This window comes from Rhinolophus sinicus, chromosome 14 (genome assembly GCF_057876585.1).
Source record: "Rhinolophus sinicus isolate RSI-liver-muscle chromosome 14, RSI-T2T, whole genome shotgun sequence".
NCBI lineage: Eukaryota > Metazoa > Chordata > Mammalia > Chiroptera > Rhinolophidae > Rhinolophus > Rhinolophus sinicus.
Genome location: NC_142514.1, coordinates 25246197 through 25271098, shown reverse-complemented (window position 1 = coordinate 25271098; position 24902 = coordinate 25246197). Strand labels below are relative to the sequence as shown.

Sequence of the window (24902 nt, the reverse complement as noted above, 5' to 3'; positions counted from 1 at the left end):
GCTTCAGAAAGTGGCAAGAATGATGGGATAAATGTATTTGAAATGAGGGGGAGTATTTTGAGGGGGATTAACGGCAATGTGTCTTTTACTGTAGTAATTTTTTTTTTAATTTAAACATTCACCATATTTTTTTATCACACTTCATACAATGGAATATTGCTCAGCCATGAAAGGGAATAGTTCCTTGCCATCTGTGACAGCATGGATGGACCTGGAGGGTATTGTGCTGAGTGGAGCAAGTCAGACAGCTAAAGACAGATGCAATGTGATTTCACTTATATGTGGAATCTAAAGAACAAAATAAACAAACAAAACAGAAACACACTCATAGATACAAAGAACATTTTGATGGTTGCCAAATGGGAGGGGTGTTGAGGGGGATGGGTGAAAAATGGGAAGGGAATAAGAAGTACAAATTGGTTGTTACACAGTAGTCATGGAGATATAGAGTATAGCATAAGGAATATAGTTAGTAATATTGTAATAACTATGTATGGTGTCAGATGGGTACTAGATTTGTTGGGGTGATAGATGGGAAGGGGCAGGGTGAAAAAGGTGGAGGGATTAAGAAGTACAAATGGGTCAAATATATGGTGATGGAAGGAGAACTGACTCTGGGTGGTGAACACACAATGCTATTTATAGATGATGTAATACAGAATTGTACACCTGAAATCTATGTAATTTTACTAACAATTGTCACCCCAATAATTTTTTTTAAAAAATTGAGAAAATATAGGAATTAACTAATAAAACACAATTTAAACATAAAAAAAAAAGAAGTACAAATTGGTAGTTACAAAATAGTCATGGGGGTATAAAGTAAAGCATAGGGACTATAGTCAATGATATGGTAATAACTATTTATAATACCAGGTGGGTACTAGACAAGTCAGGGGGATCACTTCTTAAATTATATAAATGTCTAACCATATGCTGTACACCTGAAATTAATATTAAATAATATTGTCAACTGTAACTGAAAAATTAAAGGGAGGGGAGGTGAAGGGCAATAAGAGGTCCAAATTCCCAGGTATAAAACAAATAAGTCATGGGGGTGTAATGTACAGGGAATATAATCAATAATATGGTGATAGCATAGTGTGGTGTTAGATGGTTGCTGGACTTATGGTGATCACTTCTTTGGGTATATAAATCTTGAATAACTACTGTGTATGCCTGAAACTAATATAATACTGTATGCTAACTATATTTTTAATAAAAATATTTTTTAAACTAATTTTTGGTATAGCTACCCAATGAATGATACAAAAATAAAAATGAATCAGCTTCAATCATCCATAGCAACATAGTCAAAATATAATGTTGAAAGAAAGAAAATCAAGTTGTAGAAGACTGCATTCAATATGATAGCATTTTATTAAAACCAAAAAAAAAGAAAAAACCGACAAGCATACCGAGCAATATATTGCTTACAGAAACATATTTATGTGATAACTATATTTTCAAATAGAAAGGGAATAATAAATATAAAACTCAAATAGTTGTTACCTCTGAGGACTGAGGAGACAGGGAGGTAGGGTTTACACGTGGATGAAAAGATACAAGTGGTGTTCTAGATCTGTGTGTTCCAACATGGTAACCATTAGCCATGTGTGACTATTTTGATTTATGTTTAAATTAATTAAAATCAAATCAGATTTAAAATTCAGTCCCTCAAACACACTAGCCAAATTACAAGTGCTAAATAGCCACATGTGGCCAGTGGCTACTCTATCAGACAGCACAGATTTATAGGCCATTTCCACCATCACAGAAAGTTCTATTGGACAGTTCTGCTCTAGACCACAGCTTCGCAAACTTCCTTATAAACAGCCAAGGGGTAAACTTTTGGTCTTTGCAGAATGCAAGGTCTCTGTCACAACTACTCCACTCTGTTGTTGTACCTCACAAGCAGCCACAGACAATGTGTAAATGAATAGATTCGACTCTGTTCCAATAAATCCTTATTTACCAAACAGGGAGGGGGCTGGATTTGGCCTACAAGCCGTGATTTGTTCCAGACCTTGAGTTGGGAGACTGGTTGTCAGATGATCATTTTATTATCATGCTTCATCATTTCAAGCATTCGTACCTATCAAATAGTACAGCATACATTTTAAATTACATATCTAGGGACAATTGATGAAATCTAAACAAGATCTGTAGATTAGATATTATTTTAACAATGTTAACTTCCTGATTTTTATCATTGTACTATGGTCATGCAAGAAAAGGGCCTTGTTTTTAGACAATGCACAATGGAACTACTTAGAGATAATGGAGACTCATCTGTGCAACTTACTCTCAGATGGTTCAGAAAAAAATTTTATATAATGCATGTATCTGTGCACACATGAGTGCATGTATTAGTTTGCTAGGGCTGCCATAACAAATTACCACAGATTGGGTGACTTAAACAACAGAAATTTATTTTCTCACAGTTCTGGAGGCTCAAAGTCTGAGACCAAGGTGTTGGCAGGGTTTTTTCCTGAAGCTTCTCTTATTGGCTTGCAGATGACCACCTTCTCCCTGTGTCCTCATATGGTCTTTTCACGGTATGTGTGCATCCCTTTTTCATAAGGACACCAGTCATATTGGATTAAGGCCCTAGATGAATAGCTACTTATTAACTTAATCACCTCTTTAAAGACCTTATCTCTAAATACAATCACATTCTGCTGGGAGTTGTGATATGAATTTGTGGGGGACATAATTCAGTCCACAATCGATGATAGATAGATAGATAGATAGATAGATAGATAGATAGATAGATAGATAGATAGGATACATACATACATACATACATATATACATACATAACGATCGATAGAAAACAAATTCGGTAAAATGTTAAGGATTTGGGTGCAGGGTAGGCAGAAGTTTTCTGAACTATTCTTCCAACTTTTCTACAAACCAGAAATGATCTCAAAATTAAGAGCTTAAAAACACATACATATACAGTTACGTATACTTACAATAAGGTTAAGAATTACAATATCACAATGACATACATGTTATTCTTCAATAAAAGTTTGCTTCTTAAAATCCATTAAGTCAAAAGGAATAGGAGGTTGATGTTGGCAAATCCAGCACGCCGCTGAGTAAGGAGGAGATTGAGAAGAATCTGGCCAGAAGCTTGTGGGTAATCTGGAAAGAGATGTTCGTATGGAGTGACGGGGTGGAAGCCATATTAAATCGGGCAGTGGAAATAGTAAATGCTGACAACTCTTTATAGTAATTTGGCTGTAAGTGGCAGGGAAAAGATAGGATAGTACCAAAAAGGAAATTATGTGGAAGGAATGGAAGAACTGGATCGTGGTGAAATGTGCTTACAGAGGCATGAAGCAGGAAAAGCCGAGACACCACATGGTACGGACGTACCAAGCGGTTATGCATTCAGAATCTGGAGTCAAGCTGCCGGGGTTCAGAACGTGATCCTGGCTCTGCCACTTGCCAGCTCTCTCGGTTTTCCCACCTTCGATATAGGGTGATGGTTCTAACAGATCCTACCCCATACAGCACCCATAAAGATGAAATAAATTAATGAATACAAAGTGCTTAAAGCCGTGCATAGCACCCAGACAGCACTCGGTAGAGGAAGTTATGATAGTTGCCATTACTACAAAAGTGGGGGGGAGATGATGGTGAAGATTGCTCAGGAAATGGGAGGGGATGGCGAGGTCCACTCGTATGTTGTGACGATGGTATTGGTGGCTAAAGTGGAGAAGCCCCTGGAGATAACTGGTCAAGGAACTGGACAACCAGGAAGTGGGTGACTTATCCATGGAGCTGATGAGTCCTTCTGGATGGTAGCAGGGTGGTAGTGGGGAGGAAGTCCATGAGACAGGCACCCAAGTCAAGAGAAGGAGGCCAAGGGATTGGACGCCAGTTGAAGAAAGTGACAGGGAAATAGAGGGTGACAGCTTCACTGGCAATTCAAATGAGGACCCAGGAGCCATGTCTGGATACACCTCTGGCATCAAAAGGAACTTGGGAGGAGCTGCCTCCAATCATAAGGGCTGCGGGAAGGTGGTTGGTTTCCTTAGGGATGGGAGGCAATCAGGTGCTGTGAAGAGCTTGAGGGTATGAAGTTTGCTTGTCAAAGACCGTGACAACCTGGCATTCTATTCACACACTATCCTCAGACCCAAGCGCAGAGCCTGGTGGGTAGTTGGTGCTCAGAAATACCGGCTGATTGATGCGTGGGTGGGTGGATGGGTGAGTGTGTGGGTGGCAGATGGATGAATGAATGAGTGGGTGTGATGGATAGATAGATGGGTAGATGGAGAGATGAGTGAGTGGACAGATGGATGGGTGGATGGAGGGTGGAGTGATACGAGGAATGGAAAGAAGAGTGAGAAAGTAGGCGATGGGGTGGGTGAATACATAAACGATTTTAATAAACTGGACATTCCACAAAACATAGGACAGCCTGGGAGGTCAGAGAGGTGACAGCGATAATATATCAGGCCTTGCCCCAGAAGTCTAGACCACTCATGAAAACAGCTATAAACACAAGGAGGGAGCAAAAGCCACTATCCCTCTGTTTCCTGGAGCCCCTCAACCTGAAGGCTTATCTGTGTGCGGAAGTCCCCTGGGTCTAGACTGGAGGGGCAGAGGACATGGGACCAAGGGAGCACCAGCTACCTCTGGGGCCCCCTTTTCCCTCTCAGGATCCAAGCCGGGCACCCCAGGAAGCAGGGAAGAATGCAGGCCCCAGTCAGCACCCAAGTTATGGACCTGCCTTCACCTCTCTCTTGCCTTAAACAGGTCATCTGACTTCTCTTGGCCACTCTTGCTGGCAAGATTTTCAAGAAAACTGCCGTCTTCTCCCTTCCACCTGCCATCCCAGTGCTGCGGGGACATGAACCAGCTGACTGGATCTAGCTCCCTCACTGAAGGAAGACCATGATCAAGGCAGAAGCTGGCCTGGCCGGGGGACCTGTTTTATCAGCTGCCCCTACCCCATCTGCCAGCCACAGGGTTACAGGGGGAGAGGCTTCCTCCAAGCGAAGATAAGCATCTGAGCTTTATCTCACCTCAGACTCTGATCCCACCACCACCACCACCACTGCCAGGACCATTCCCCCACCCCAACCACACCATGGAGGTCAGGCCCGGAGAGCAGAGATAAGTCCTCCTGGCTAGCCAACCACAAGCGGGGGGGTAGGGAGAGGTCTTCCCTTTTGCCCACCCAAAGCTAGAACTCTGCTTCCTTCCCTAGAGGTAGGCCCCAAGAGAGCATCTGGGCAGCCATCCCAGCCTCTTGGCCGCTTGGGGCGTGCTTTTCCCCCCTCAAGCATTCAGCATCGATTACGTCCTAATTGATTCCTCTCTCATTTGGGGGCACCAATCAAAGGCAGAAAATCCTGCCAGTCTGAGCACTAGGGAAGGAGGAGAACGCAGTGCTGACTGCCAATGGTTGGCAGACACTCCTCCAGCCCTCTTGGCTGGTAACCTGATAGCCACTAGAGACCCCTCAGGCCTGAAGACCCAAATCCAACATTCAAATTGTTCAGGACCCATTCATAGATACCTCCTCCATGCCAGGCCCCATGCTGGGGACTGGGAGCACAGATCCAGTCTCTACCCTCACAGAGAACCTGGGGGCCCAGACAGGCGGCACCTGACCCACCCTAGGAAATCCAAGGAGGCTTCACAGAGGAGGTGACATTCAGCTGGGTTTTAAAGGATGAAAGAGATTTCTTCAGACGCAGAAATAAGGAGAAGGGCATTCCAAGCAGAGAGAACAGTGTGGGAAGGGCTGGGGCCATGGAAAAAGAGCACATGATCAGACGGTAATAGTAAATGGAATGGCTGGGCTGTCAGGCCTGTGCAGGGGAAAAGAAGGTTGGGAAAGGAGTAGGAAGAGGTCAGGCTCCAGCATCGAGGAGGATTAGGAGCCGGTTTTGAAGGGCCTTCCAGGCATGAGAAAGACTTAGAACTTTATCCAATGGGTAGAGAGGAGCCAGTGGAGGGTTTTCAGTTGGACAGTGACGTGGTAGGACTTTTCTTTTGGAAGAAGCCCTCCAGCTGAGGACAGCAAAACCGGTATCCAAGGAACAAAGTCAGGGAGACCAGGAGGAGAATGCTGTCGTTGTCCTAAAGAGCACGGATGGGGGTCTGACTCCTGCAGTGGCAGTGAGGTGGGAGAGGAAAGGCAGAACCCACAGGGAGGGGTGAGAGGTGGATGCGGGACAGAGAGGGCAGCGAGGAGTCTGGGCCAAGTCCAGGTTTCTGGATGCCGTTCACCAGGACAGAAAAGCAGGTTTTCGGGACAAAACATGGAAGAGCTCAGTTGAGAACGTGTTTGCATTGGGGTATCTGTGGAATATCAATGGAGAGATGAGGATCTGAGAAGTAGGACTGTAAGATGCTGCCCAAGGTCGGGCAGCGCCAATGTCATCTCTGAGTGTAGAACACAGGCCTGGCCCTACCCCACCCCACCATCCCCAGGCCTGTGCATCCTCCTCCTACCTTTTTTACAGCCTCCATTCACACGCTTCCCATCCCAGCCTCCATGCCTTTGCTCTTGCTGTTCCCTGCCCAGAATACCCGTCCCTCCTCTGTACAAATCCCACCCATCCCTCAAGTTCCAGCTGGAGTCCCACCTCAACTCAGGGGCTGGAGTAAAGATCCAGGGCCAGAGGTGAGTAAGGTACGAAAGAGAGCTGGTGAATGTGGCAGCCAGTGCAGAGATCTGAGTGCTGCTGCGAGCTGGCTGTGCGACATGGGATGGGTCACTTTCTCTCTCTGAGCCTCAGTTTCCTACCCTTTCAGAGGAGACCAAGGAAAGGCCCTTGTCCCCAGGGAGCTCAGTCTAAACAGGGCCATCAGGTAAAACATGACCAGTGACTTTAGAGGTGTATCAAATGCCTTGAATATGCACATGAGGGAAAAGTTTATGGAGAAAGATTTAGTGGTGCTTTCTCTGAGCCTTGAAGAATGGACGAAATTTCAATGAGTTGAGATGGGGGCAGAGGAGGGCACTCCAAGCAGAAAGAACGACCTGAGCAAAGGCCGGGAGGTAGAAAGTTCAGGGTGTGTTCAAGGAAGAATGAGTGTCCAGATTCTGGTTTCTAAGTCAACAGCTCAGGCGCTTTTTGTAAGCAGTGAGCCCAAGCCCAGCAGCCTCCAGTAAACACCTGTTTGCACAATCGAGGTCACACACAGGGACATGTTTGCACAATGACCTGTTTGCACAATCTCAGCCGACTGCTGTATTCCAGCCAAACCAGCCCCTGGTGGACGAGCACAGCCTCCACTTCCGGACACTCACCCTGGCTGGCCTACCCGGCCCAGCCCTACCAGGGCCCTTCTGGAACTGGCAACCCCTAGACTCATCCAGCAGGCCCACACGTCATAGGCAATAATAGAAACAGAAACAATCCGACCCTCAGCAGGGCTGCCGAGAATGGGGTTCCCTCCCCAGGGCTCCCTGATTGGGGTTTCCAGCCCACAGAGGATACGGTCCAATAGAGGAAGGGGTGGGGGCAGGAGAGCTGGAGGAGGAAGTATCCACAAAGCAGACACTGAGTATGCGTGGAGGGGATGACTCCACATCTCTCACGCTTTTCACCTCACCAAAGTAAACATTTATTGAGCCTTTACTACGTGCCTGGCTCTGTTCCACAAGGCTCACATGTTATTTCACCGATTTCTCTCAAGAACCTCATGAGGCAGATATTATTACCCTCATCTGGAAAATGATGAAACTGAGGCTCAGAGAGGTTAAACAACTTGCCCAACGTCACACAGCTAGTAAGAGGCAAACCCAAGCAGTGTGACTCCTCACTGCTGCTCTGAACCTCTCTACACTCTAATGCCTCACCTCGATGGAAAGTTCTTCCTTAAATCTAACTTTCATTTCAGCTGCTGCAGCTCCATTCCTGGTGCAGGTCCTCAGTGGAGAATAGCACACAGATGAGATTAGTAAAATCTTGTTCTGACATATTCAACTATGCAGGGGAGAGAAAAAAAAGAAAGGAATTTTGTTGACAATTACTGCCTGCTGGTTAACGTGCGAGGCTGCATACCTCCCGTAGCTCATTTAATCCTCACAGAACTCCTGGAAGGAGTTATTATCTGTATGGCAGATAAGAGAATGGAGGCTTGGAGAGGGTAAACAACCTCTCCAAGTTTCTGCAGCCCAGTAGCTATGCACCTGAGAATCCTCTGTGGGGCCTGCACTGTGCTGAGGCTGGAGGCAGAGATGAAATCGTGGTTCTGCCCTCAAGGAGTTCACAGTCTAATGGAGGAGGCAGACGGCCAACAGCCCACTGCACTATTACGGGATTACAGAGGAGGAAGGGCACCTGACGGCTGGGAGAGATGCTCAGGCAGGATTCAGCCAGAAGGAGGTGACAGGATCAGCGAGAGCAAACAGAGGTGTTCCAGAGCCTGAGGCAGGCAGGGAAACACAAACAAATTCTGCTCGACTAGAGCAGGAAGTGGTGCGTCTGGGCAAGTGGAAGCAAATAAGGCAGGAGAAGGAGGTGGGCCAGATGGTGGGGTATCTTGATTGTCCAGTTAAGGGGTTAGGAGGGGACAAAGGAACTCTGAAGAAGGAGGACCAGCATGGTCAGACGTGGGGAGGCAGGGAAGCTGACAGAGTAGAGGGAGACAGCCCAGAGCAGGAGCCCAGCAGGCAGGCACATCCAGGTGAGGGATGGGGAAACCTGACAAAGGCAGGGAAAGGACATGGATTTCAGCGTTGTAGACAAGACAGAGCTCCATAACGGCAGAAACTAAAGCTGCTTTTGCACACCATTGCACACCTGCACCTGCTCTGGGGCCATGTTTTCTGAATGATGAACAGAAGGCCCATTCTCCTTCATGCTGAGCTTATTGGATGTGGGAGTGCGGAGAAGAGGGTGTGAGGAAGGACTCCTGGGTCCTTGGTTGGGTGACTTGGGGAAGCGGGGATGGTGCTGTAATTTACCAAGATGAGGCATGTGGGGTTTGCGGACAGGTTTGGTGAAGTGGAGGAAGATCCATTCGGTCAGTCAGTCATTCAACAATTATGTATTGGATGCTCACTATGTAACAGGCAGTGTTGTAGACACTGCAGAGAACATGTTAAACAAAACAGACTAAAACCCCTGCCCTTATGGAGCTTCCATTCTATTAGGAATTGAGGTGGGGGCAGCCAATGTCAGAAGATGAAAAGAGATGTGGGGGAAAAGAAAGCTAAGGAGTGGGAGTGTTGAAATTATTTTAAAGGGTGGTCAGAGAAGGCCTTGATAAGAAGGTGACACTTGAGCAAAGGCCTGAAGAAGGTGAGGGAGTGATCTATGACATTATTAGGCTGGGGGGGAGGGAGGGAGAATTCAGGCGGAAGAAACAGTAAGTGTAAAGGCCCTGAGGCAGGAGAAAGCCTAACAAGTTCAAGAAGCAACAAGGAAAACAGAATAGCTGGAGCAGAACAGCAAGAGGGAGAATAATAGGAGAGGAAGGAGGGAGGGAATGAGGGGCCCCAGGTTGAATAGGAACTTGTAGATCATTGAAAGGGCTTTGACTTTTACTCTGAGTGAGACAGGAGCCCTTGGGGTTCGGGCAGAGGATGACACGAACCCGACCTTTGTTTGATCAGTCTCACACTGGCTGCTGAAGGAACAATAGACAGGTGGGGGGGGGGGCAAGGATGAATGGAAGTAGGAGACCAGGGAGGGGGCCATTGTAATGACCCAGGTTTAAGGGATACTTATATTTTCCAACTTTGTATCCTGAAAATAACCAGACAGAGCCAACTTGAACTTTACAATGAATATCTGTCTAGCCAGGATGCTGATTATATTTTGAAAGACGAGTCCATGGGATTTGCTGAGCCTGGGGGGCCTATGGAACATCACGGGAAAGTTGCCGCAGACAAGTGGGTATTTTGATCCAGAACCAGAACTGCAGCCCAGTTCTGCCCCATCACACCAGACTCAGAAGCCCGTTTTTTCTAAAAGGATCATATATTATGGACATTTGGCTAGTCAGTTGGTACCTAACATTTATTGAGTCATAAATCCAATAAACTATGAGCAGTCTGAAACTTCTTCAGAAAAATGCACAGAAAAGTATAAACGATTGCAGGAGAATCATGGATATAGACAATGAAAGACATAAAATGTAATCTATGTCACTCAATCAAAAAACTGTTCAGTTTAGCAGCATCCTTGTGAGTAAATGTTGCTGTTTTCTTGTGAGAACGTTGAATACCCTCAGCCTCACAGGTCATCCCCCTGTGGTCCCAGAGTCCCCTTTTCTCCATCTGCCTGGCCTACGTGCAATGGTGGAGAAGACCACCGTTGTAAAGACAGGTGCAGAGAGGAAGGTACCGTGTTACCAATATCCTGTAGCCTGGAGGCTGCCCCTTGAATATTGTGAGGATCAGGCCCCCAGGAAAGAGTCTTAGAGCTGAGGGAATCTTCGAGCCAGGGTCTGTCTCTGAGCAATGCACCCCCACGGTGAGGGGCATGGGAATGGCATCCAGGGGTTGGAGCCTGGGCCCAACCGGGCCTCAAAGCTTTGAGCTCAGGAAATCCGGAGTCAGAGGAAGGGGACATCGTTGCCACATCCCCCAACCCCTTTAAGACCCCCAAGGCAGGAAGGCAGCCTTGGCCTCCCCAGCTTCCCTCCCAGGCTCCTTCCTGGGAGGAAGGGGCTGCCTGTGCTGCAGACAGGGCAAGGGAGGGAAGGAGGCTGGGCAAGTGTTGCAATCCACAGCCCCTGGGCCTGTCAGAGGCCAAGCCATTAACGACAGGGCAGGGGAGAGAAGTGGGACAGCGGCTGTTTTCAGGAACTTGCCTGAAGAAGAGAGCAGAGACCAGGCTGCCGGTCTGCGGGCTTCAGCGTGAGTAGGGGAGCCCCAAGGAGAGCTGAGCCTTGGCCTTGATGGGGGCCTGCACCCCAGAGCCACTCCCCACCCCCAGCTCGGCCAACTGCTTATATTCAGGGGGCCTAGGCTTGGGACCAGGGTTCCTGCCTTTAGGGTCTGTCCCTTGGAAACATGAACCCTGGACAGAGTCTTTTCCCAGGGATGCCCCCACTTTTTCTGGGGGTTACATCCGGGAAGTCACAAACAGCTGAATATTTCTTTGGGGACACCGAGCTCAGGGAAGGGCATAGTTGTTATCCCTCTCCGTGTTTCCATCTCCGTCTATTTTACTCTCCATTTCTCTTTCCTCCTCAGCCCCTCTCTGGCTTGCCTGGGCTGAGTTACTCTGTCTCAAAGTCTTACTGCGTCTGTCTCTCACATTTCCCTCTGTCTCTTGAATCTTAAACCCTCTTGGGTTCCTCTTGCTTCTCAGCCTCCGAGTGCCTTGGTCTCTGTGTCCACGTCCTTGTCTCCTGGGCTCTTTTCTCTCCCTGTCTGTCTGTCTGTCAGCATCTCTCCTACCTCAGTCTTCATCTCCATGGGTCTCTGCCCCTCATTTCAGGCTGTGTGTGTACTTCACTTTCTTACTCTTTCTGCCTTCCGATTCGCTCTTTCTCTAGGCCACCCGGGAAAGTCCTCTCCCTCTGTTCATTTCCAGCTCCCTCCTCCCTCAGGCCCTCCTCCCATGGAAAGAATCTACAGTAGAAATAAGAGAGAGGTGTGTGAACTGGAGAAGGGAGAGCAAGGGGAGACGGTTGAGTGGAGGGAAAGGCGAGGGAAAGAAGCAAAAAGGGGGTGTGATACAGTGACTGGGGGGGGGAGCGGTGTGGTGTGCTAGGACTCAGAAAGTCAGGAGAGCCCAGCAGAGATGGCTGGAGCAAAGGGGAGACTGAGGGGCCAAGGAGCTAGAAGTAGGGGACCCAGAAATGGGGCCTTAAAACCGTGCGGCACGACATAGACAAAAGCCAGGTGGCAGCCCGAGGAGGCTGTGACCACACAGCCTGTAGGTGGAGGTGGGGTCACTAAGCCATGCTGGGTTCCTTGAGGTGCTGCCCTGATTCGTGGCCTGTGAAAATAACATGGCTGTGGACTGCCTCCTCCATGCAAAGCGCTTTTATCACAGATCATCCCGTTTCATCCTCATCACAACCCTAAGAAGTGGGTGCTGTTGTTATCCCTCTTTCACAGATGGGGACACTGAAGCTCAGAAAGACGAAGTAACTTACCCAAGGTCACAAAGCTGGTAAGTGGTGGAAATGGGGGGCAGACCAGGTGGTCTGACTCACAGCTGGGCTCCCAACCTCTCTGCTTACTGGCCCCCCAAGAGGAGGCCATGCTCCAACAGGCCTTACATCCCACTCAACTGGGCTGGGGGCACCCAGGGCTGCCGTGGGGGACCAGGTCTTGATGCCAAACATGCCAACACCCAATACCCAGCCTAGCTTCTCGAGGTCTGGGGTTTGGTTGCCCATTCTGGACAGGAGCCAGTGGTGAAGTGGTCCATCGTTGGGCATAGGCCGAGCCTGAAGCTGACCCATGCTAGGGCAGTGGGGCTGGGTATGATTAAAAGATATGGAGATGGAAACCATATCCCAAAATCTGGGCCGAAGAGGCTAAATCTTCCCCAACAAATGTGGGGAGGTGTGCAGATAATCAAACTGGTATGCTACAGTAAGAAGGTTGCCAACCACTGACTGGTAGACTGGCGTGCTCTGAACCAGTATGCAAGTTGCTCACTGCACAAAGCTACACGGCTGAGGGGGCAAGTGGAGGCTGAAATCCAGCCTGTTCCCCAGTTCTCAGGTCCTAGTATGGGGTTGCATCTGTCCAGAGGAAGGGGTGCTTTTTTCTGATTTACAAAAAAGTTACCTATAGGCTAGCAGTCACCGGTATCCTGATACCGCATGGGGCTAGACCGGGGATTTGGGTAAGGACCCTGCAAGCGGGAACAGCTTTGGGCACCTGGGCAGTTCTTGTTCACATCTGTCTGGGAGGGAGAGAAGGTGTCTCCCTCCGGAGCGCAGGGGAGCTGCTGGGACACCACCTACCTGTATGTGTTCATGAATGTACATGCAGGTGGGTCAGCGATTCCCACTGGCCTGCCACCAAAAGTGTCAATTAGTGCTGGAGGATCAGGGGTCTGGCCCAAGACCCCAACATGAGCAGATTGAAGGGTTAGGTTGGAAGCCTACCCCAGCAGTAGAAATATTTGCATACTTCCTGAGGTTGGAACTAATGCTCCCTCCATCCAGGCACTGTTGCCATGACTATAAGATGCCTGGCCCCAGAAGGCCTCCAGAGGTCTGTGCCCACAATTGGGGTGTATTAGGCCCTTTGTATACCCTACCTGATATTCTTTCAGCCCACCTTTCCCTGCAGCCATCACTGTGGCAGCCTGCTTCCCACAGGTATAAGCTGACAGTTCTTTGCCTCAGCTGCTCCACGGAGTTGCCTCTTTCTGCCAGGGTGCATCCCTGGCACTTTTGGCTTGGCTCACCCAGGAGAGCCTGCCTCGTACTCGTGCATGTGCAATCTGGATGTGCCAGGGGGTTAAAACCCCAAGGAACATCCCTTCACCAATGGGGACCAAATGCTCTCATCCTCCCTCCCGCCCATTCAAGGGATGAATTGTCCCTCGGGTAGACAGTTCTGAGGTATGTTCTACCCGGCTCCTTAAAATTCTAGCAGGATTGAGTCACAGTTGTCCATAAGCGACCAGCTCGAAGACATGCGTTTGTGTTGGTTTTCCTGTTTCGTTCTTCCTACCCCCTCACTCTGTCCCTGGGACCTTCCTAAAGTAAACTAGCTGCATGCAAGCCCTCTTTGTGGAGGGAACCCAGCTAAGACAGAGGGAAGGGGGAAGCATGCTATTCCTTGCTGTTCCTTTCCCGGCTCTCTCCTGGAAGGTAGGTATAATAAGAACAGTGGCCGTGAATTATACTCATTTCCTATGTGCCAGGCTCTGTGCAAAGCCCTTGACTTGCCTCATTTCATGTCTTCTTCCCAAACGCCTGTGCAATATACGCTGTTATCTCCATTTTGCAGAAAAAGAAACTGAGGCTCACAGAGGTCAAGTGCGTAACCCAGCCAAAGCCACGCTGAGGCAGAGCAAGGATTAAGCTCAGCTCTGACTCCAAAGCCCATGACTGTACCCATCCCCTTTTGTCTCCAGGTGAACACCAAGTTGGCCCCATGGCGGGGCCGGGAACCTGGAGCCTGGCCAGAGCTGCCCTGATCATCCTGCTGCTCCCCAGAAGTGAGTGTTGTCAGGGGTGGGAGTGCTGTGGGGGGAGGGGAGTTACAGGGAGAGATACTGGGGGTGGGAGAGAGAATCATTTCCCCACACTGCCACACTGCTCCTGCAGTTCCTAAAGAATCCCAAGAGAATCAAGACTGGGCCACGGATGTGGGATAGCCAGGCTCCCACCCACAGACCTCTGCAGGCAAACCATGAGGAGGGTGAGAGGACCTGGGCTGGCCAGCCTGGAAAAGCCTGGGCAGGCCCAGGCCTTGTCTGCAAATCTCTGCCAGAGGATCAGATGGAACCTCTGAGTCCTGGGCAGCCTTCACGGACAGCAGAGGGATCAGGTTGGAAGCCACAAGGAGGCAGCTTTCATCTGAAATAAGGAAGCCCAGGCAGAGATCTCTGCCTACAGAAACTCTATCTTGAGAGGTGGAGAGCCTCCCATCGCTGGGGGTATGCAAGTTGAGGCCAGGATTGACAGCAGGGGTCATGCCAGCAGGGTTTGGCAAACTTTGATAGTAACATTCAGGTTTTCGGGCCACAAAGTCTCTGTTGCGTGGTCTTATTTGGTTTTTGTTTGGTTTGTTTTTAACCCTTTAAAAAAATGTTAAAAAATAAAACAAAACAAAAAGCCTTTTTAGCTGGCATGCCATACAAAAACATATCATCCTAGCTCTACTGTAGAGGACACAGCATCAGGTGGAGTTTTGAAGTAAACAGTTTTGCAAGGTTCCTTCCAGTCTGAAAGTCTGAGTCTGTGAAGTGGTAGCAGCCCCATGAACTTGCTCAACTGTGACCCTGGGCAAATTGCTCCTCCTCCTAGGGCCTCAGCGTCCCCATCAGCAAAATCAGCCGAAGAACAGGAGAGGGGAGAAGGCTTGGTGGGCAAAGTGCAATGCCTACTCCTTTATGCAGTGCAAATTCACCATGGGCTACGCTGTGCCAGGCAATGGGGACACAGTAGTGCGTAAAACAGCCAAGGCCTCTGGCCTCATGGAACCTATGGTCCAGCCGGGGAGACAAACAAGGAAATAATCACATGACTGCAGAATTAGGAAGGATAACAAGGGCTTTGGGAACGTTCAGGGAGCTTGGCCTGGTCTCGATGGTCAGGATCTGGTGTGGTTCCCCACGAGATGCCTGCCAGGTAAATGATAACCAGGTAAGAGGGGTGCGAGAGAGGAAAAGAGCACCTCAAAAAGCAGTCGCAGGTACAAAGAGCTGGAGATTGGAGAGAGCATGGCATTTTCAAGGAATAACAAGAAGCCAGAGTGAATGGGGCTGAGTGAGATGGTCTGAGCTAGAACTGGGAGGGTTAGGCAGGGGCCAGGCCACAAGGGCTGTGAGAAGGGTCTGGGTCTTTATCCTAATCATGGCAGCACAGACTCACCTGTCAGGCACTGTTCTAAGTGCATTACACATGGTATCATCTCTAATGCTTCCAGCAACACTAACATAGGGACTATTATTATCCCCTTTTTACAGATGAGAAATCTGAGGCACAGAAAGTCTCAGTAACATGTGACAGGGTCACATAATTAATAAGCCACAGGACCAGGCTCTAAACCTAGGCAGTCTAGTTCCAACGCCCATGCTCTTATCCATCACACCCTACTGCCTTTCGGAGTAAGAACATGCCATTGAAGGGCTATGATCGAGATGGGAAAACACCATCAGATTTGAATTCTGAAAAGATTGCTGTGGCTGCAGGTTTCTTATCATTCTAATCGCTGCTTTCGACAGCCTTGGGGAGGGAAGCGGTAGGGGACCAGTCTCGATCTGGTGCTGTGCTGGAGCTGGCTTGCAAGCGCTGACTATGCACTTCTCTTCCCAAGTTCATATTCACACTGGTAGATTGAGATGGGCCATGGTGTGAACACTTCACCAGGGAAAGCAGCGCATACTACAAATCAGGATTTTTTTTTTTTCTGTAAAGCCAGTTGATAAACTTTTACCCACACATCACTATCTCTATCTCCTCCTCAAGAACCTCTAGCAGACCCCCACACACACATCCCCATTCTAGCCCCCATGTCTTGGGGCGGGGGGTTATAAAGCAAGAAGGTGAGGGCCCTGAGTCTAGGAGTGCAAAGGCCTACCTGATAGCCCAGCTCTGCCACACAGAGGAGTCACTCATGGCCTATTCTCTTCCATCTCAGGCCTGGAGGAGTGCGGACGCATCAGCAGCTCAGCTTCCATCGTCCGCCTAGGGGATGCCATCACCGCCTCCTGCATCATCAACCAGAACTGCAGCCACCTGGGCCCGGAGTCACAGATTCTGTGGAAATTGGGAGCAGAGCTTCAACCCGGGGGGCGGCAGCAGCGCCTGCTGGATGGGACCCAGACATCCACCATCACCTTGCCCCACATCAATAGCCCGTGGACCCTTCTCTCCTGCTGTCTGCTCTGGGGCGACAGTCTGCAGATCCTGGACCAGGTTGAGCTGCAGGCAGGCTGTAAGTCCCTAGGCAGGCTGTAAGTCCCTGCAGCCATCCACCCGCTCTGCCTCCCAGCACTGACAAGAGCTATTCTTCCTTGAGCCCTGGCGCAATAAGCACTCTATGGGCATGGTATCAGGTCATCTTCCCTACCAGTAGGTGGTACTATTTAGCCCCACATTGCAGATGAGAAAACTGAGGCTGAGAGAGGGTGAGTGATGTGCTGATGGTCACAAATTAATAAGAATGGAGCCAAGATTTATATCAGGCAGTGTGGCTCAAAAGCCAGTGTAGTGACTGCTACTCTATGTGGCTGTCGAGTAAGCCCAACTCCCCAGCCACAGGAGGATGTGTCCAGGGAAGGCATTCTCTACCAGCTGGGCTTGCCCCCAGCTTCTCGCCCACCCCAGTCTCAGCCTTCTGCGCAAACTGCTAGGATAGAGTTTGTGCCAAGCCAATGCATAAGAAAAAACAAAGAAAGACCAAGGTTCTTTGGTAAGAATCAATAATAATAGAGCTAATGCTTACATAGCACTTACTATGAGCCAGGCACTGCTCTGAGCGCTTTACATATAGTAAGTCCTACAGCACTCACAGTAACCCTAAGGGGTAGGTATACTACTACCATTATCCCCATTTTACAGATGAGGAAACAGAGCAGTTAAGTGACTTCAAGCTCACACAGCTAATGAATGGCAGAACCAAAACGAAAACCCAGACACTACACTGTCACTGTCAACAGGAGTGGAGTTCAGGGTGTTGGAGCTCTGTGACATTTGTCCTTGTACATGCCTGTACCTCAGTTTCCCCAAGGGCTGCAGAGAGACAGGAGAATAAACAAAGTGACCCCAGAGGGAATGACCCAGAGCAGGGAAACAAGAGTAGTTGGTCCCAGTGGGAGCTTTCTGAGTGGTCCTACCCAAAGCCCTCACTCTCCCCACCCTATGCACAGACCCTCCCTCCACACCCCACAACCTGTCCTGCCTCATGAACCTCACAACCAACAGCCTCACCTGCCAGTGGGAGCCAGGACCCGACACCCACCTGTCCACCAACTTCACCCTAAAGAGCTTCAAGTGAGTACGGGTCTCCCCATAGCCCCTTTCCTTTGGGTTCTGAGGTGGGGATGAAGGAGCCAGAGGCAAAGATGGGAGGGAGAAGGGAACCTTGCTTTCTTCCTCTGCTTGACACGCAAGCCTGGCCTATTGGCAGGAGCCGAGGCAAATGCCAGACCCACGAGGAAGCCATCCCTGACTGCATACCTAAAGACGGGCAGAGCCGCTGCTCCATCCCACGCAAACACCTGCAGCTGTACCAGACCATGGGCATCTGGGTACAGGCAGAGAATGCACTAGGGACCAGTGTGTCCCCACAGCTGTGCCTGGATCCCATGGATGTCGGTGGGTGTCGCTGGGTGTGGGGGAGGGAAGAGGCCTCCACAATGGGCAGACCTGGAGAGGCAGAGAGAGGGAAACACAGACCTAGCAACAGACAAAAAGACACTGGAAGACCTAGAGATAGCGGAAAAGAAGAGAGACAGAGACAAACTGGGATGCAGTTGGAGACAGAACTATGGAGACACAGACACAGAGACATGGAAGAAACACAGAGACAAGGAAACACATTCATTAATCTTTCAGCAAATTTCTTAAAGTACCTACTATGTGCTAGGCACTGTTCTAGGTGCTAGGGATATAGCAGTGAACAAAAGAGTAAAAAGCCTGCCCTTGGAATGTTACATTCTAGTGGGCAAAATAAATAAAATAGAAAGAATGTCAGCTGATGATAAGTATGATGGGGGAATTAAATCAGGGAAGGGAGGAGGAGAGCTCGGGGTGAGGGGTACTTGCTATTTCAGTAAGGTGGTCAGGGAAGGCCTCACTGAGAAGGTGACATTGGAGAAGATCCTTGAAGGAAATGAGGGAGCAAACCACTGGATGTGTGAAGGAAAAGTGTTCCAGGGAACAACCAGTGCCAAGGCCCTGGGGCAAGAATATGAAACAGACCTAGACAGATACATATACAGAGGCAGACCTGCGGAAACATGATGACGTGGAGATGAAGAGAGAGAGAGAGAGAGAGAGACCCCATGGATGGAGACTCGGGAAAAAATGGAACCACAGACAGGGAGACCAGCGGGAACTAAGGCAGGGCCCTATAGGATCAGGTAGAGAAAGGATATGACAACCCCTATCCTTTCAGTGAAACTGGAGCCCCCCACACTGTGGGGCCTGGACCCCATCCCTGAGGTAGCCCCACCGCAACAAGGTTGTCTACTCTTGCGCTGGGAGTCATGGAAGCTAAGTGCGTACATAGAACAGAAGTGTGAGCTGCGCTACCAGCCACAGCTTGGAGAAGACAGCTGGGCCCTGGTGAGATGGAAGGCAACCTCAAGAGCCTGGGGTGGGGATGGCTGAGGGGAGGATAAGTTCCTATGCCCTGGATTCCTGAAGGGCATGGGAATCCAGGCCCAGAGCCACACACCTCCCCCCCACCAGGTGGGGCCCCTGCCATCCAGGACCCTCCAGTATGAGCTCTGCGGGCTCCTGCCATACACAGCCTACACCCTGCAGATGCGCTGTGTCCGCTGGCCCCTGCCTGGCCACTGGAGCGACTGGAGCCCCAGCCTGGAGCTGAGTACCCCACAACAGGGTAAGTGGGTGGTGGGGAGCTGGGAGCAGCCAGCAGGACCCAGTCCCATCTCCAGAGCCCTCCCTGACCGGCACCCTTTCCTCTCACTTCATCAATAGCCCCCATCGTCAAACTGGACACGTGGTGGCGGCAGAGGCAGCTGGACCCCAATACAGTGGATGTGCAGCTGTTCTGGAAGGTGACCCCCTCTGAAGGCCATCCCACTACCCCTGAGACTTCCTCCAACCCTCCCAGACCCCTGAGAGCTGGGGCTCAGGACTCCACCAGGTCTAGCAGGCTTGGATGCATTTGTATGTGATTGCATGTACTTGGCATGTGCCTGGGAAGCTGGGTAGTGCCCTTCTGGACAGACTACAATGCAGGACTCAAAGGGTCGGTTCAGTGAATAGTTAAGTGCCTGCTGTACACACCAACTTTCTTCTTCCTTCCCTCCCTCCTAGGAACAGAGAGAAGAATGGGGGAGATAGGAAGGCTGGCTCACAGCCTGGGGGCTCAGTTCCTAGTATGAGCCATCCACCCCATCTAGAAGCTCTCCCCAACTCAAGATGAGCTGTGCATCCCCTTTATCTTTTTTCTCCTCTTCCCACCATAGCCAATGCCCCTGGAGGAAGAGAGGGAGCAGATCCAAGGGTACCTGGTCTCCTGGAGACCCTCAGGCCAGGCTGGGGCAGTCCTACCCCTCTGCAACACCACGGAGCTAAACTGCACCTTCCACTTGCCTTCAGTAGCCCGGGAGGTGGTCCTTGTGGCCTATAACACGGCCGGGACCTCTCATCCCACCCCCGTGGTCTTCCTGGAGAGCAGAGGTAAAGGGGGCTGGCAGCTCGTAGAATGTGGTGGTTAAGCATGTACATTTGAATGTTAGACTGCCTGGGTTCAAATCTAGTCCTGACACTTGCTAACAGCATGTGACCTGGGCAAGTTACTTAACCTTCCTGGCCTCTGGTTACTCATCTAGCAAATGGGGATGATACAGTGCCTCCCTCAAAGGGTTGTTGTGAAGATTACATGAGTTATGACATGTCCCTGGCACAAGGTAACCGCTCAGTATATGTTAGCTATTATTCGTATCATGAGCCAGAACCAGGTTAATACACGCATGCATGCGCGTGCACGCACACACTCCATTCTGCCAAGACAGGAGACAAAGCCCTCCGTTTTTCCAGCTGGAACACAGTGCCTGAGTTAACTGCTCATTCTCAGGGGAATCAGCCACTACCGTGTTTCCCCGAAAATAAGACCTAACCGGAAAATAAGCCCTAGCATGATTTTTCAGGATGACATCCCCTGAATATAAACCCTAATACGTCTTTTGGAGCAAAAATTAATATAAGACCCAGTCTTATTTTTGGGGAAACAGGGTATCACCCCCACGTTGCCCTAAACATGGGTCTTCACAGGGTGAGACTAACAGTAACAATAGCTAATATTCCCATTGATTAGCTGTGTGACCTGAAACAAATTACTTAACCTCTCTGTGTCTGTGTTTTCTCACTGATAAAATGGGGACAGTAATAGTGCCCCTGTCATGGGACTGTTAGCAGCCTCAGTGAATTAACATACACCGAGGACTATACCTGGCACATACCAAGAACTACATAGTGTTAGCTTTTATCATCGCCAAGCACTACTCTACACTAGTCACTACGCTAGGCTTGTTCAATGCATCGCCTCATTTAATCTGCACCAAGACCCTATGAGATAGGAACTTTTATCATTTCCACTTCCCAGATGAGGAAACTGAGTCTCAGATGTTAACTTGCCCAAGGTCACCTAGCGTTTAAGTAGCAAAGTCAGGATTTGAAGCCAGGCTTCTGGCTCCAGGGCCTGCATTCTTTTCACCTTCATTCCATCTGGTCTTACTCTGTCTCCAGGCCCACCCCTAGGCAGACTCCATACCATTGCCCTAGACCCTCACAGCCTCTGGGTGGGCTGGGAGCCCCCCAGACCTCAGCCTCGGGGCTATGTGATTGAGTGGAGCCCGGGTACCACCAGCCCCAGCAGCAGCCATAAGACCTGGAAGATGGAGCATAACGGAAGCATTGCAGGGACCCTGCTGCAGGGTAAGGCAGGCTGGGGACGGCGGGGGGAAGGGCCAAGAGAGGGGAAGGCAGTGCTTCTCTGACAGTGGGCCAGGGGCAACCTGAACCACCCTAGACAAGCAGATTCCCAAGTCTTTCTTGATCCTTCACTGTTCTCACCTAAAATATTCAGGAAGTTCTTCCTAGAGTCTAACTGGATCCTCTTGCTACAGCCCTGACCCTGCACCTTTCTAGCTTTCTTCCACTTTTTTCCCCTTACCCCCACGAAATGTTCCAAAGAAGAGATTGCAGAGGCTAGCCCCACAGTGGGTTATCCCTGACTAAAGGTCTGAGGTTAGCCCCTAACCAGCGGGCCTACCCCATTTTCTCTCTACAGAGAACATCAGGCCCTTTCAGCTCTACGAGATCACGGTGACCCCCTTGTACCAGGACACCATGGGCCCCTCCCAGCTCATCTATGCCTACTCCCAAGAGATGGGTTCGTCAGCCCCCACACCCCTTCTCAGAATCCTCTCTTCTACCTCAAGGCCTGCCTAAGTCCTCACAATCAGGACTATGACGGAACATTTCTGGCCCTACCTCTGGCCCAAAAAGGGTCCCTTGCAATCCTAAGATACCCTGGGCTTACACTAGACCCCCGCGGCTAGAAAGAAGTCAGGTGTTGGGGTGATAGAAATTAGGCAGGGAGTTTGGCAGAATTCAGGGAACAAATCTGGCAAAAATCAATCAATTGTTCTGAGAGAAATCAGGTGTCATGTATGATAGAAATTAGACAGAGGGCCTGGCATAAATTCAGAGAGTGAGCTGCAGAAATCAAATAATGAGTCAGACACAATCAGGCCTGGTAGAAATCAGGCCAGGTGGCGAGGCTTTGGAGTCAAAGACCAGGTTCAAATCCTGGCTCAGCCACTTATTAGAAGCAGATGGGATTCCATGTTCCTGAGAAAGTGAGGCTTGGACTTTCTTATATCACCCACCCTGCGATATGTCCCAGTTCTTGGGTCTGGGGAGCCACAAGAAGTCCAACAGGGCTCTCCACCCTGCCCCCTGTCAGCCCTGTACCTCTGTCTTCCGGCAGCCCCCTCCCACGCCCCAGAGCTGCATCTAAAGCACATTGGCAAGACCTGGGCCCAGCTGGAGTGGGTGCCCCAGGCCCCCGAGCTGGGGAAGAGCCCTCTAACCCACTACACCGTCTTCTGGACCAACGCTCAAGGCCAGTCCTTCTGTGAGTCTATCCTCAGCACCCCACAGCCCCAGAAGGCCCAGGAGGGGGTGCTCAGCAGCCTGGAAGGGAGCCTCAGCATCTGGGCCCAGGCTGACCATTTTCCTCTACCCCCAGCCACCGTCCTGAATGCTTCCTCCCGTGGCTTTGTCCTCCATGGCCTGGAGCCCGCCAGCTTGTACCACGTCCACCTCATGGCAGCCAACCAGGCAGGGGCCACCAACAGTACAAGCCTCACCCTGATGACCTTAGCCCTAGGTAAGGGGAGGGAGGGGCTGGCCAGACAAGGCTGTTGGGAGGGTGCATCACCCAAAGGATCTGCATTTTTAGAGTGGACAGGCCTTCCTGGATCCCCTGGTCTGAGGAAGGAGACCCAGCCTTGCCCTTGGATCCTCGTCTGAAGGAGGAGGCCCAGCCTTACTCACATGCACTCTAACCTCTTCTGGCTTTCTCCTCCCACCAGAGGTGTCTGAGCTGCAAATCATCCTGGGGCTGTTTGGCCTCCTGATCTTGTTTACCTGCCTCTGTGGGGCTGCCCGGTTCTGCTGCAGACCCAGGTGAGCCCTTTTGAGAGACCTGACACCCAGCGACCCCTGCCCGCAGGGAACTGCAGGCCCAAGTGAGCCAATCTAAGTCCCTCCCAGTCTTCTCAGGCCTCAGGTCCCATGTCTGGGAGTCAGGCCTCCCACCTTCTCCTCTCTGCACTAAGGGACCATGCCTTCAGCTATTAGGGTTGGATGGGGAAAAGGATAGAAAGGTGGGAGGGCATGCCTAACCGGCCCTTACCTGCCCCTTTCTCCAGCAGGAAGAATCCCCTCTGGCCTAGTGTCCCAGACCCCGCCCACAGCAGCCTGGGATCCTGGGTGCCTACCATCATGGCAGAGGTGAGAACCCTGGAGGGAGAGGGAAATGGGGCTGGGGGTGTCGGCCCAGGCTCAAAGTGAAGGGATGCCTCTCTGAGGATGACTACTCAGGCCTTCTCATCATTTCCTAGTGAAATCCCCTCCCTTTGGAGTAAAGTAGACCTGAGTTTTAATCCCAGCTCTACCCACTTCAAAGCTTCAGTCATCCCACTGTGAAATGGGACTAAGCCCACACAGAATCATTGGGGAGATTCACCAGGCAAAGTCTGAATAGCACATAACACGTATGTGAATGTATGAGAGGCTTTGCAGGTATAACCCTTCAGTTCCAGCAGAAAGCAGCAGCAATGTCCCCATACTGTCACAACTCAGGAAGGGACAGTGCCTGGGACAGACATCTGAAATGAATCATGCCCTTACCCCATGTCCTTGTGTCCAGGAGGTCTTCCAGCTGCCCAGCCTTTGGGACCCCAGCATGCCACCCATTACCAAGATCACAGTGCTGGAGGAGGAAGAGAAGAAACCAGGGCCCTGGGAGTCCAGTGACAGCTCAGGGACCCGTGGCCTTCCCACCCTGGTCCAGGCCTATGTGCTCCAAGGGGACCCAAGAGCACCTTCTATCCAGCCCCAGTCCCAGTCTGGCACCAGTGACCAAGTCCTTTATGGGCGGGTGCTGGGCAGCCCCACCCAGCCAGGTCCGGGGCACTACGTCCGCTGCGACTCTACTCAGCCCCTCTTGGGGAACCTCACTCCCAGCCCCAAGTCTTATGAGAACCTCTGGTTCCAGACCAGCCCAGTGAGGACCCCAGAGCCTCTAGTCCCAAACCAGGAGGATGAGTGTGTCTTTGGGCCACTTCTTGACTTCCCCCTCCTGCAGGGGCTCCAGGTCCATGGGATGGAAGGGCTGGGGGGCTTCTAGGGCTTCCTGGGCTTTCCTCTTGAAAGTCCTGGGCCATCTGGAGAAGAGGAGAAGGTCAGTATGTCCATCACTAAAAAACCACTCTGCCCCAGGAGAGGCAGAAAGCTCCCAGTCTCCCCCATCCCTGGCCCCTAGCATCCCCCCCAATCCCCCCAGTCCCCATGGGGTGGCCGTCCCACTTTAAAGGTCACAGAATGCTTCCTTTAGCGATGCCCATTAGCCTTTTGTACTTAGTTCCTATAATTTCAGTCTCTTAAACTGATTTATGGTTTGGTTTGGTTTTATTTTGGGAAACCCTTGTGTGTGCCTGAGTCTCTGTTCTTTTTCTTTTCAGGGCCCTGGGGTGGGGGAACCTCTCAGAAATGTTCATTTATTTTTCCTTCATTCATTCATTCGACCAGCCCTCAATTACTGTGTTTCCCCGAAAATAAGACCTAGCCGGACAATCAGCTCTAACGTGTCTTTTGGAGCAAAAATTAATATGAGACCCAGTCTTATATTATATTATATATTATATCTATTAATATAGATATATTATATCCTATATTATAGTAAAATAAGACCGGGTCTTACATTAATTTTTACTCCAAAAGATGCATTAGAGCTGATGGTCCGGCTAGGTCTTATTTTCGGGGAAACATGGTAGCATCTAGGC

At 50.2% G+C, this 24902-nt stretch overlaps 1 protein-coding gene across 2 annotated transcripts; it reads left to right on the top strand.

The window, feature by feature from the left end:
* The first annotated feature begins 10707 nt into the window (after nucleotides 1-10707).
* CSF3R (colony stimulating factor 3 receptor) lies at nucleotides 10708-24518 on the top strand. 2 transcript variants are annotated; one of them, XM_019726536.3, is made up of 17 exons: nucleotides 10708-10843; nucleotides 12056-12110; nucleotides 14040-14123; nucleotides 16271-16567; nucleotides 17502-17625; nucleotides 17762-17949; nucleotides 18752-18921; nucleotides 19048-19201; nucleotides 19300-19379; nucleotides 19794-20007; nucleotides 21076-21264; nucleotides 21620-21721; nucleotides 22322-22468; nucleotides 22583-22723; nucleotides 22929-23022; nucleotides 23268-23349; nucleotides 23768-24518. In XM_019726536.3, the coding sequence occupies exons 3-17, from the start codon at nucleotides 14060-14062 to the stop codon at nucleotides 24245-24247; spliced, it is 2526 nt and encodes an 841-aa protein (XP_019582095.2). In that variant the 5' UTR covers nucleotides 10708-10843; nucleotides 12056-12110; nucleotides 14040-14059; the 3' UTR covers nucleotides 24248-24518. The 2 variants fall into 2 exon arrangements, with proteins under 2 accessions (XP_019582095.2, XP_019582098.2); XM_019726539.3 differs by having other exon boundaries at nucleotides 23271-23349; nucleotides 23768-24391.
* The last annotated feature ends 384 nt before the right edge of the window (nucleotides 24519-24902 follow it).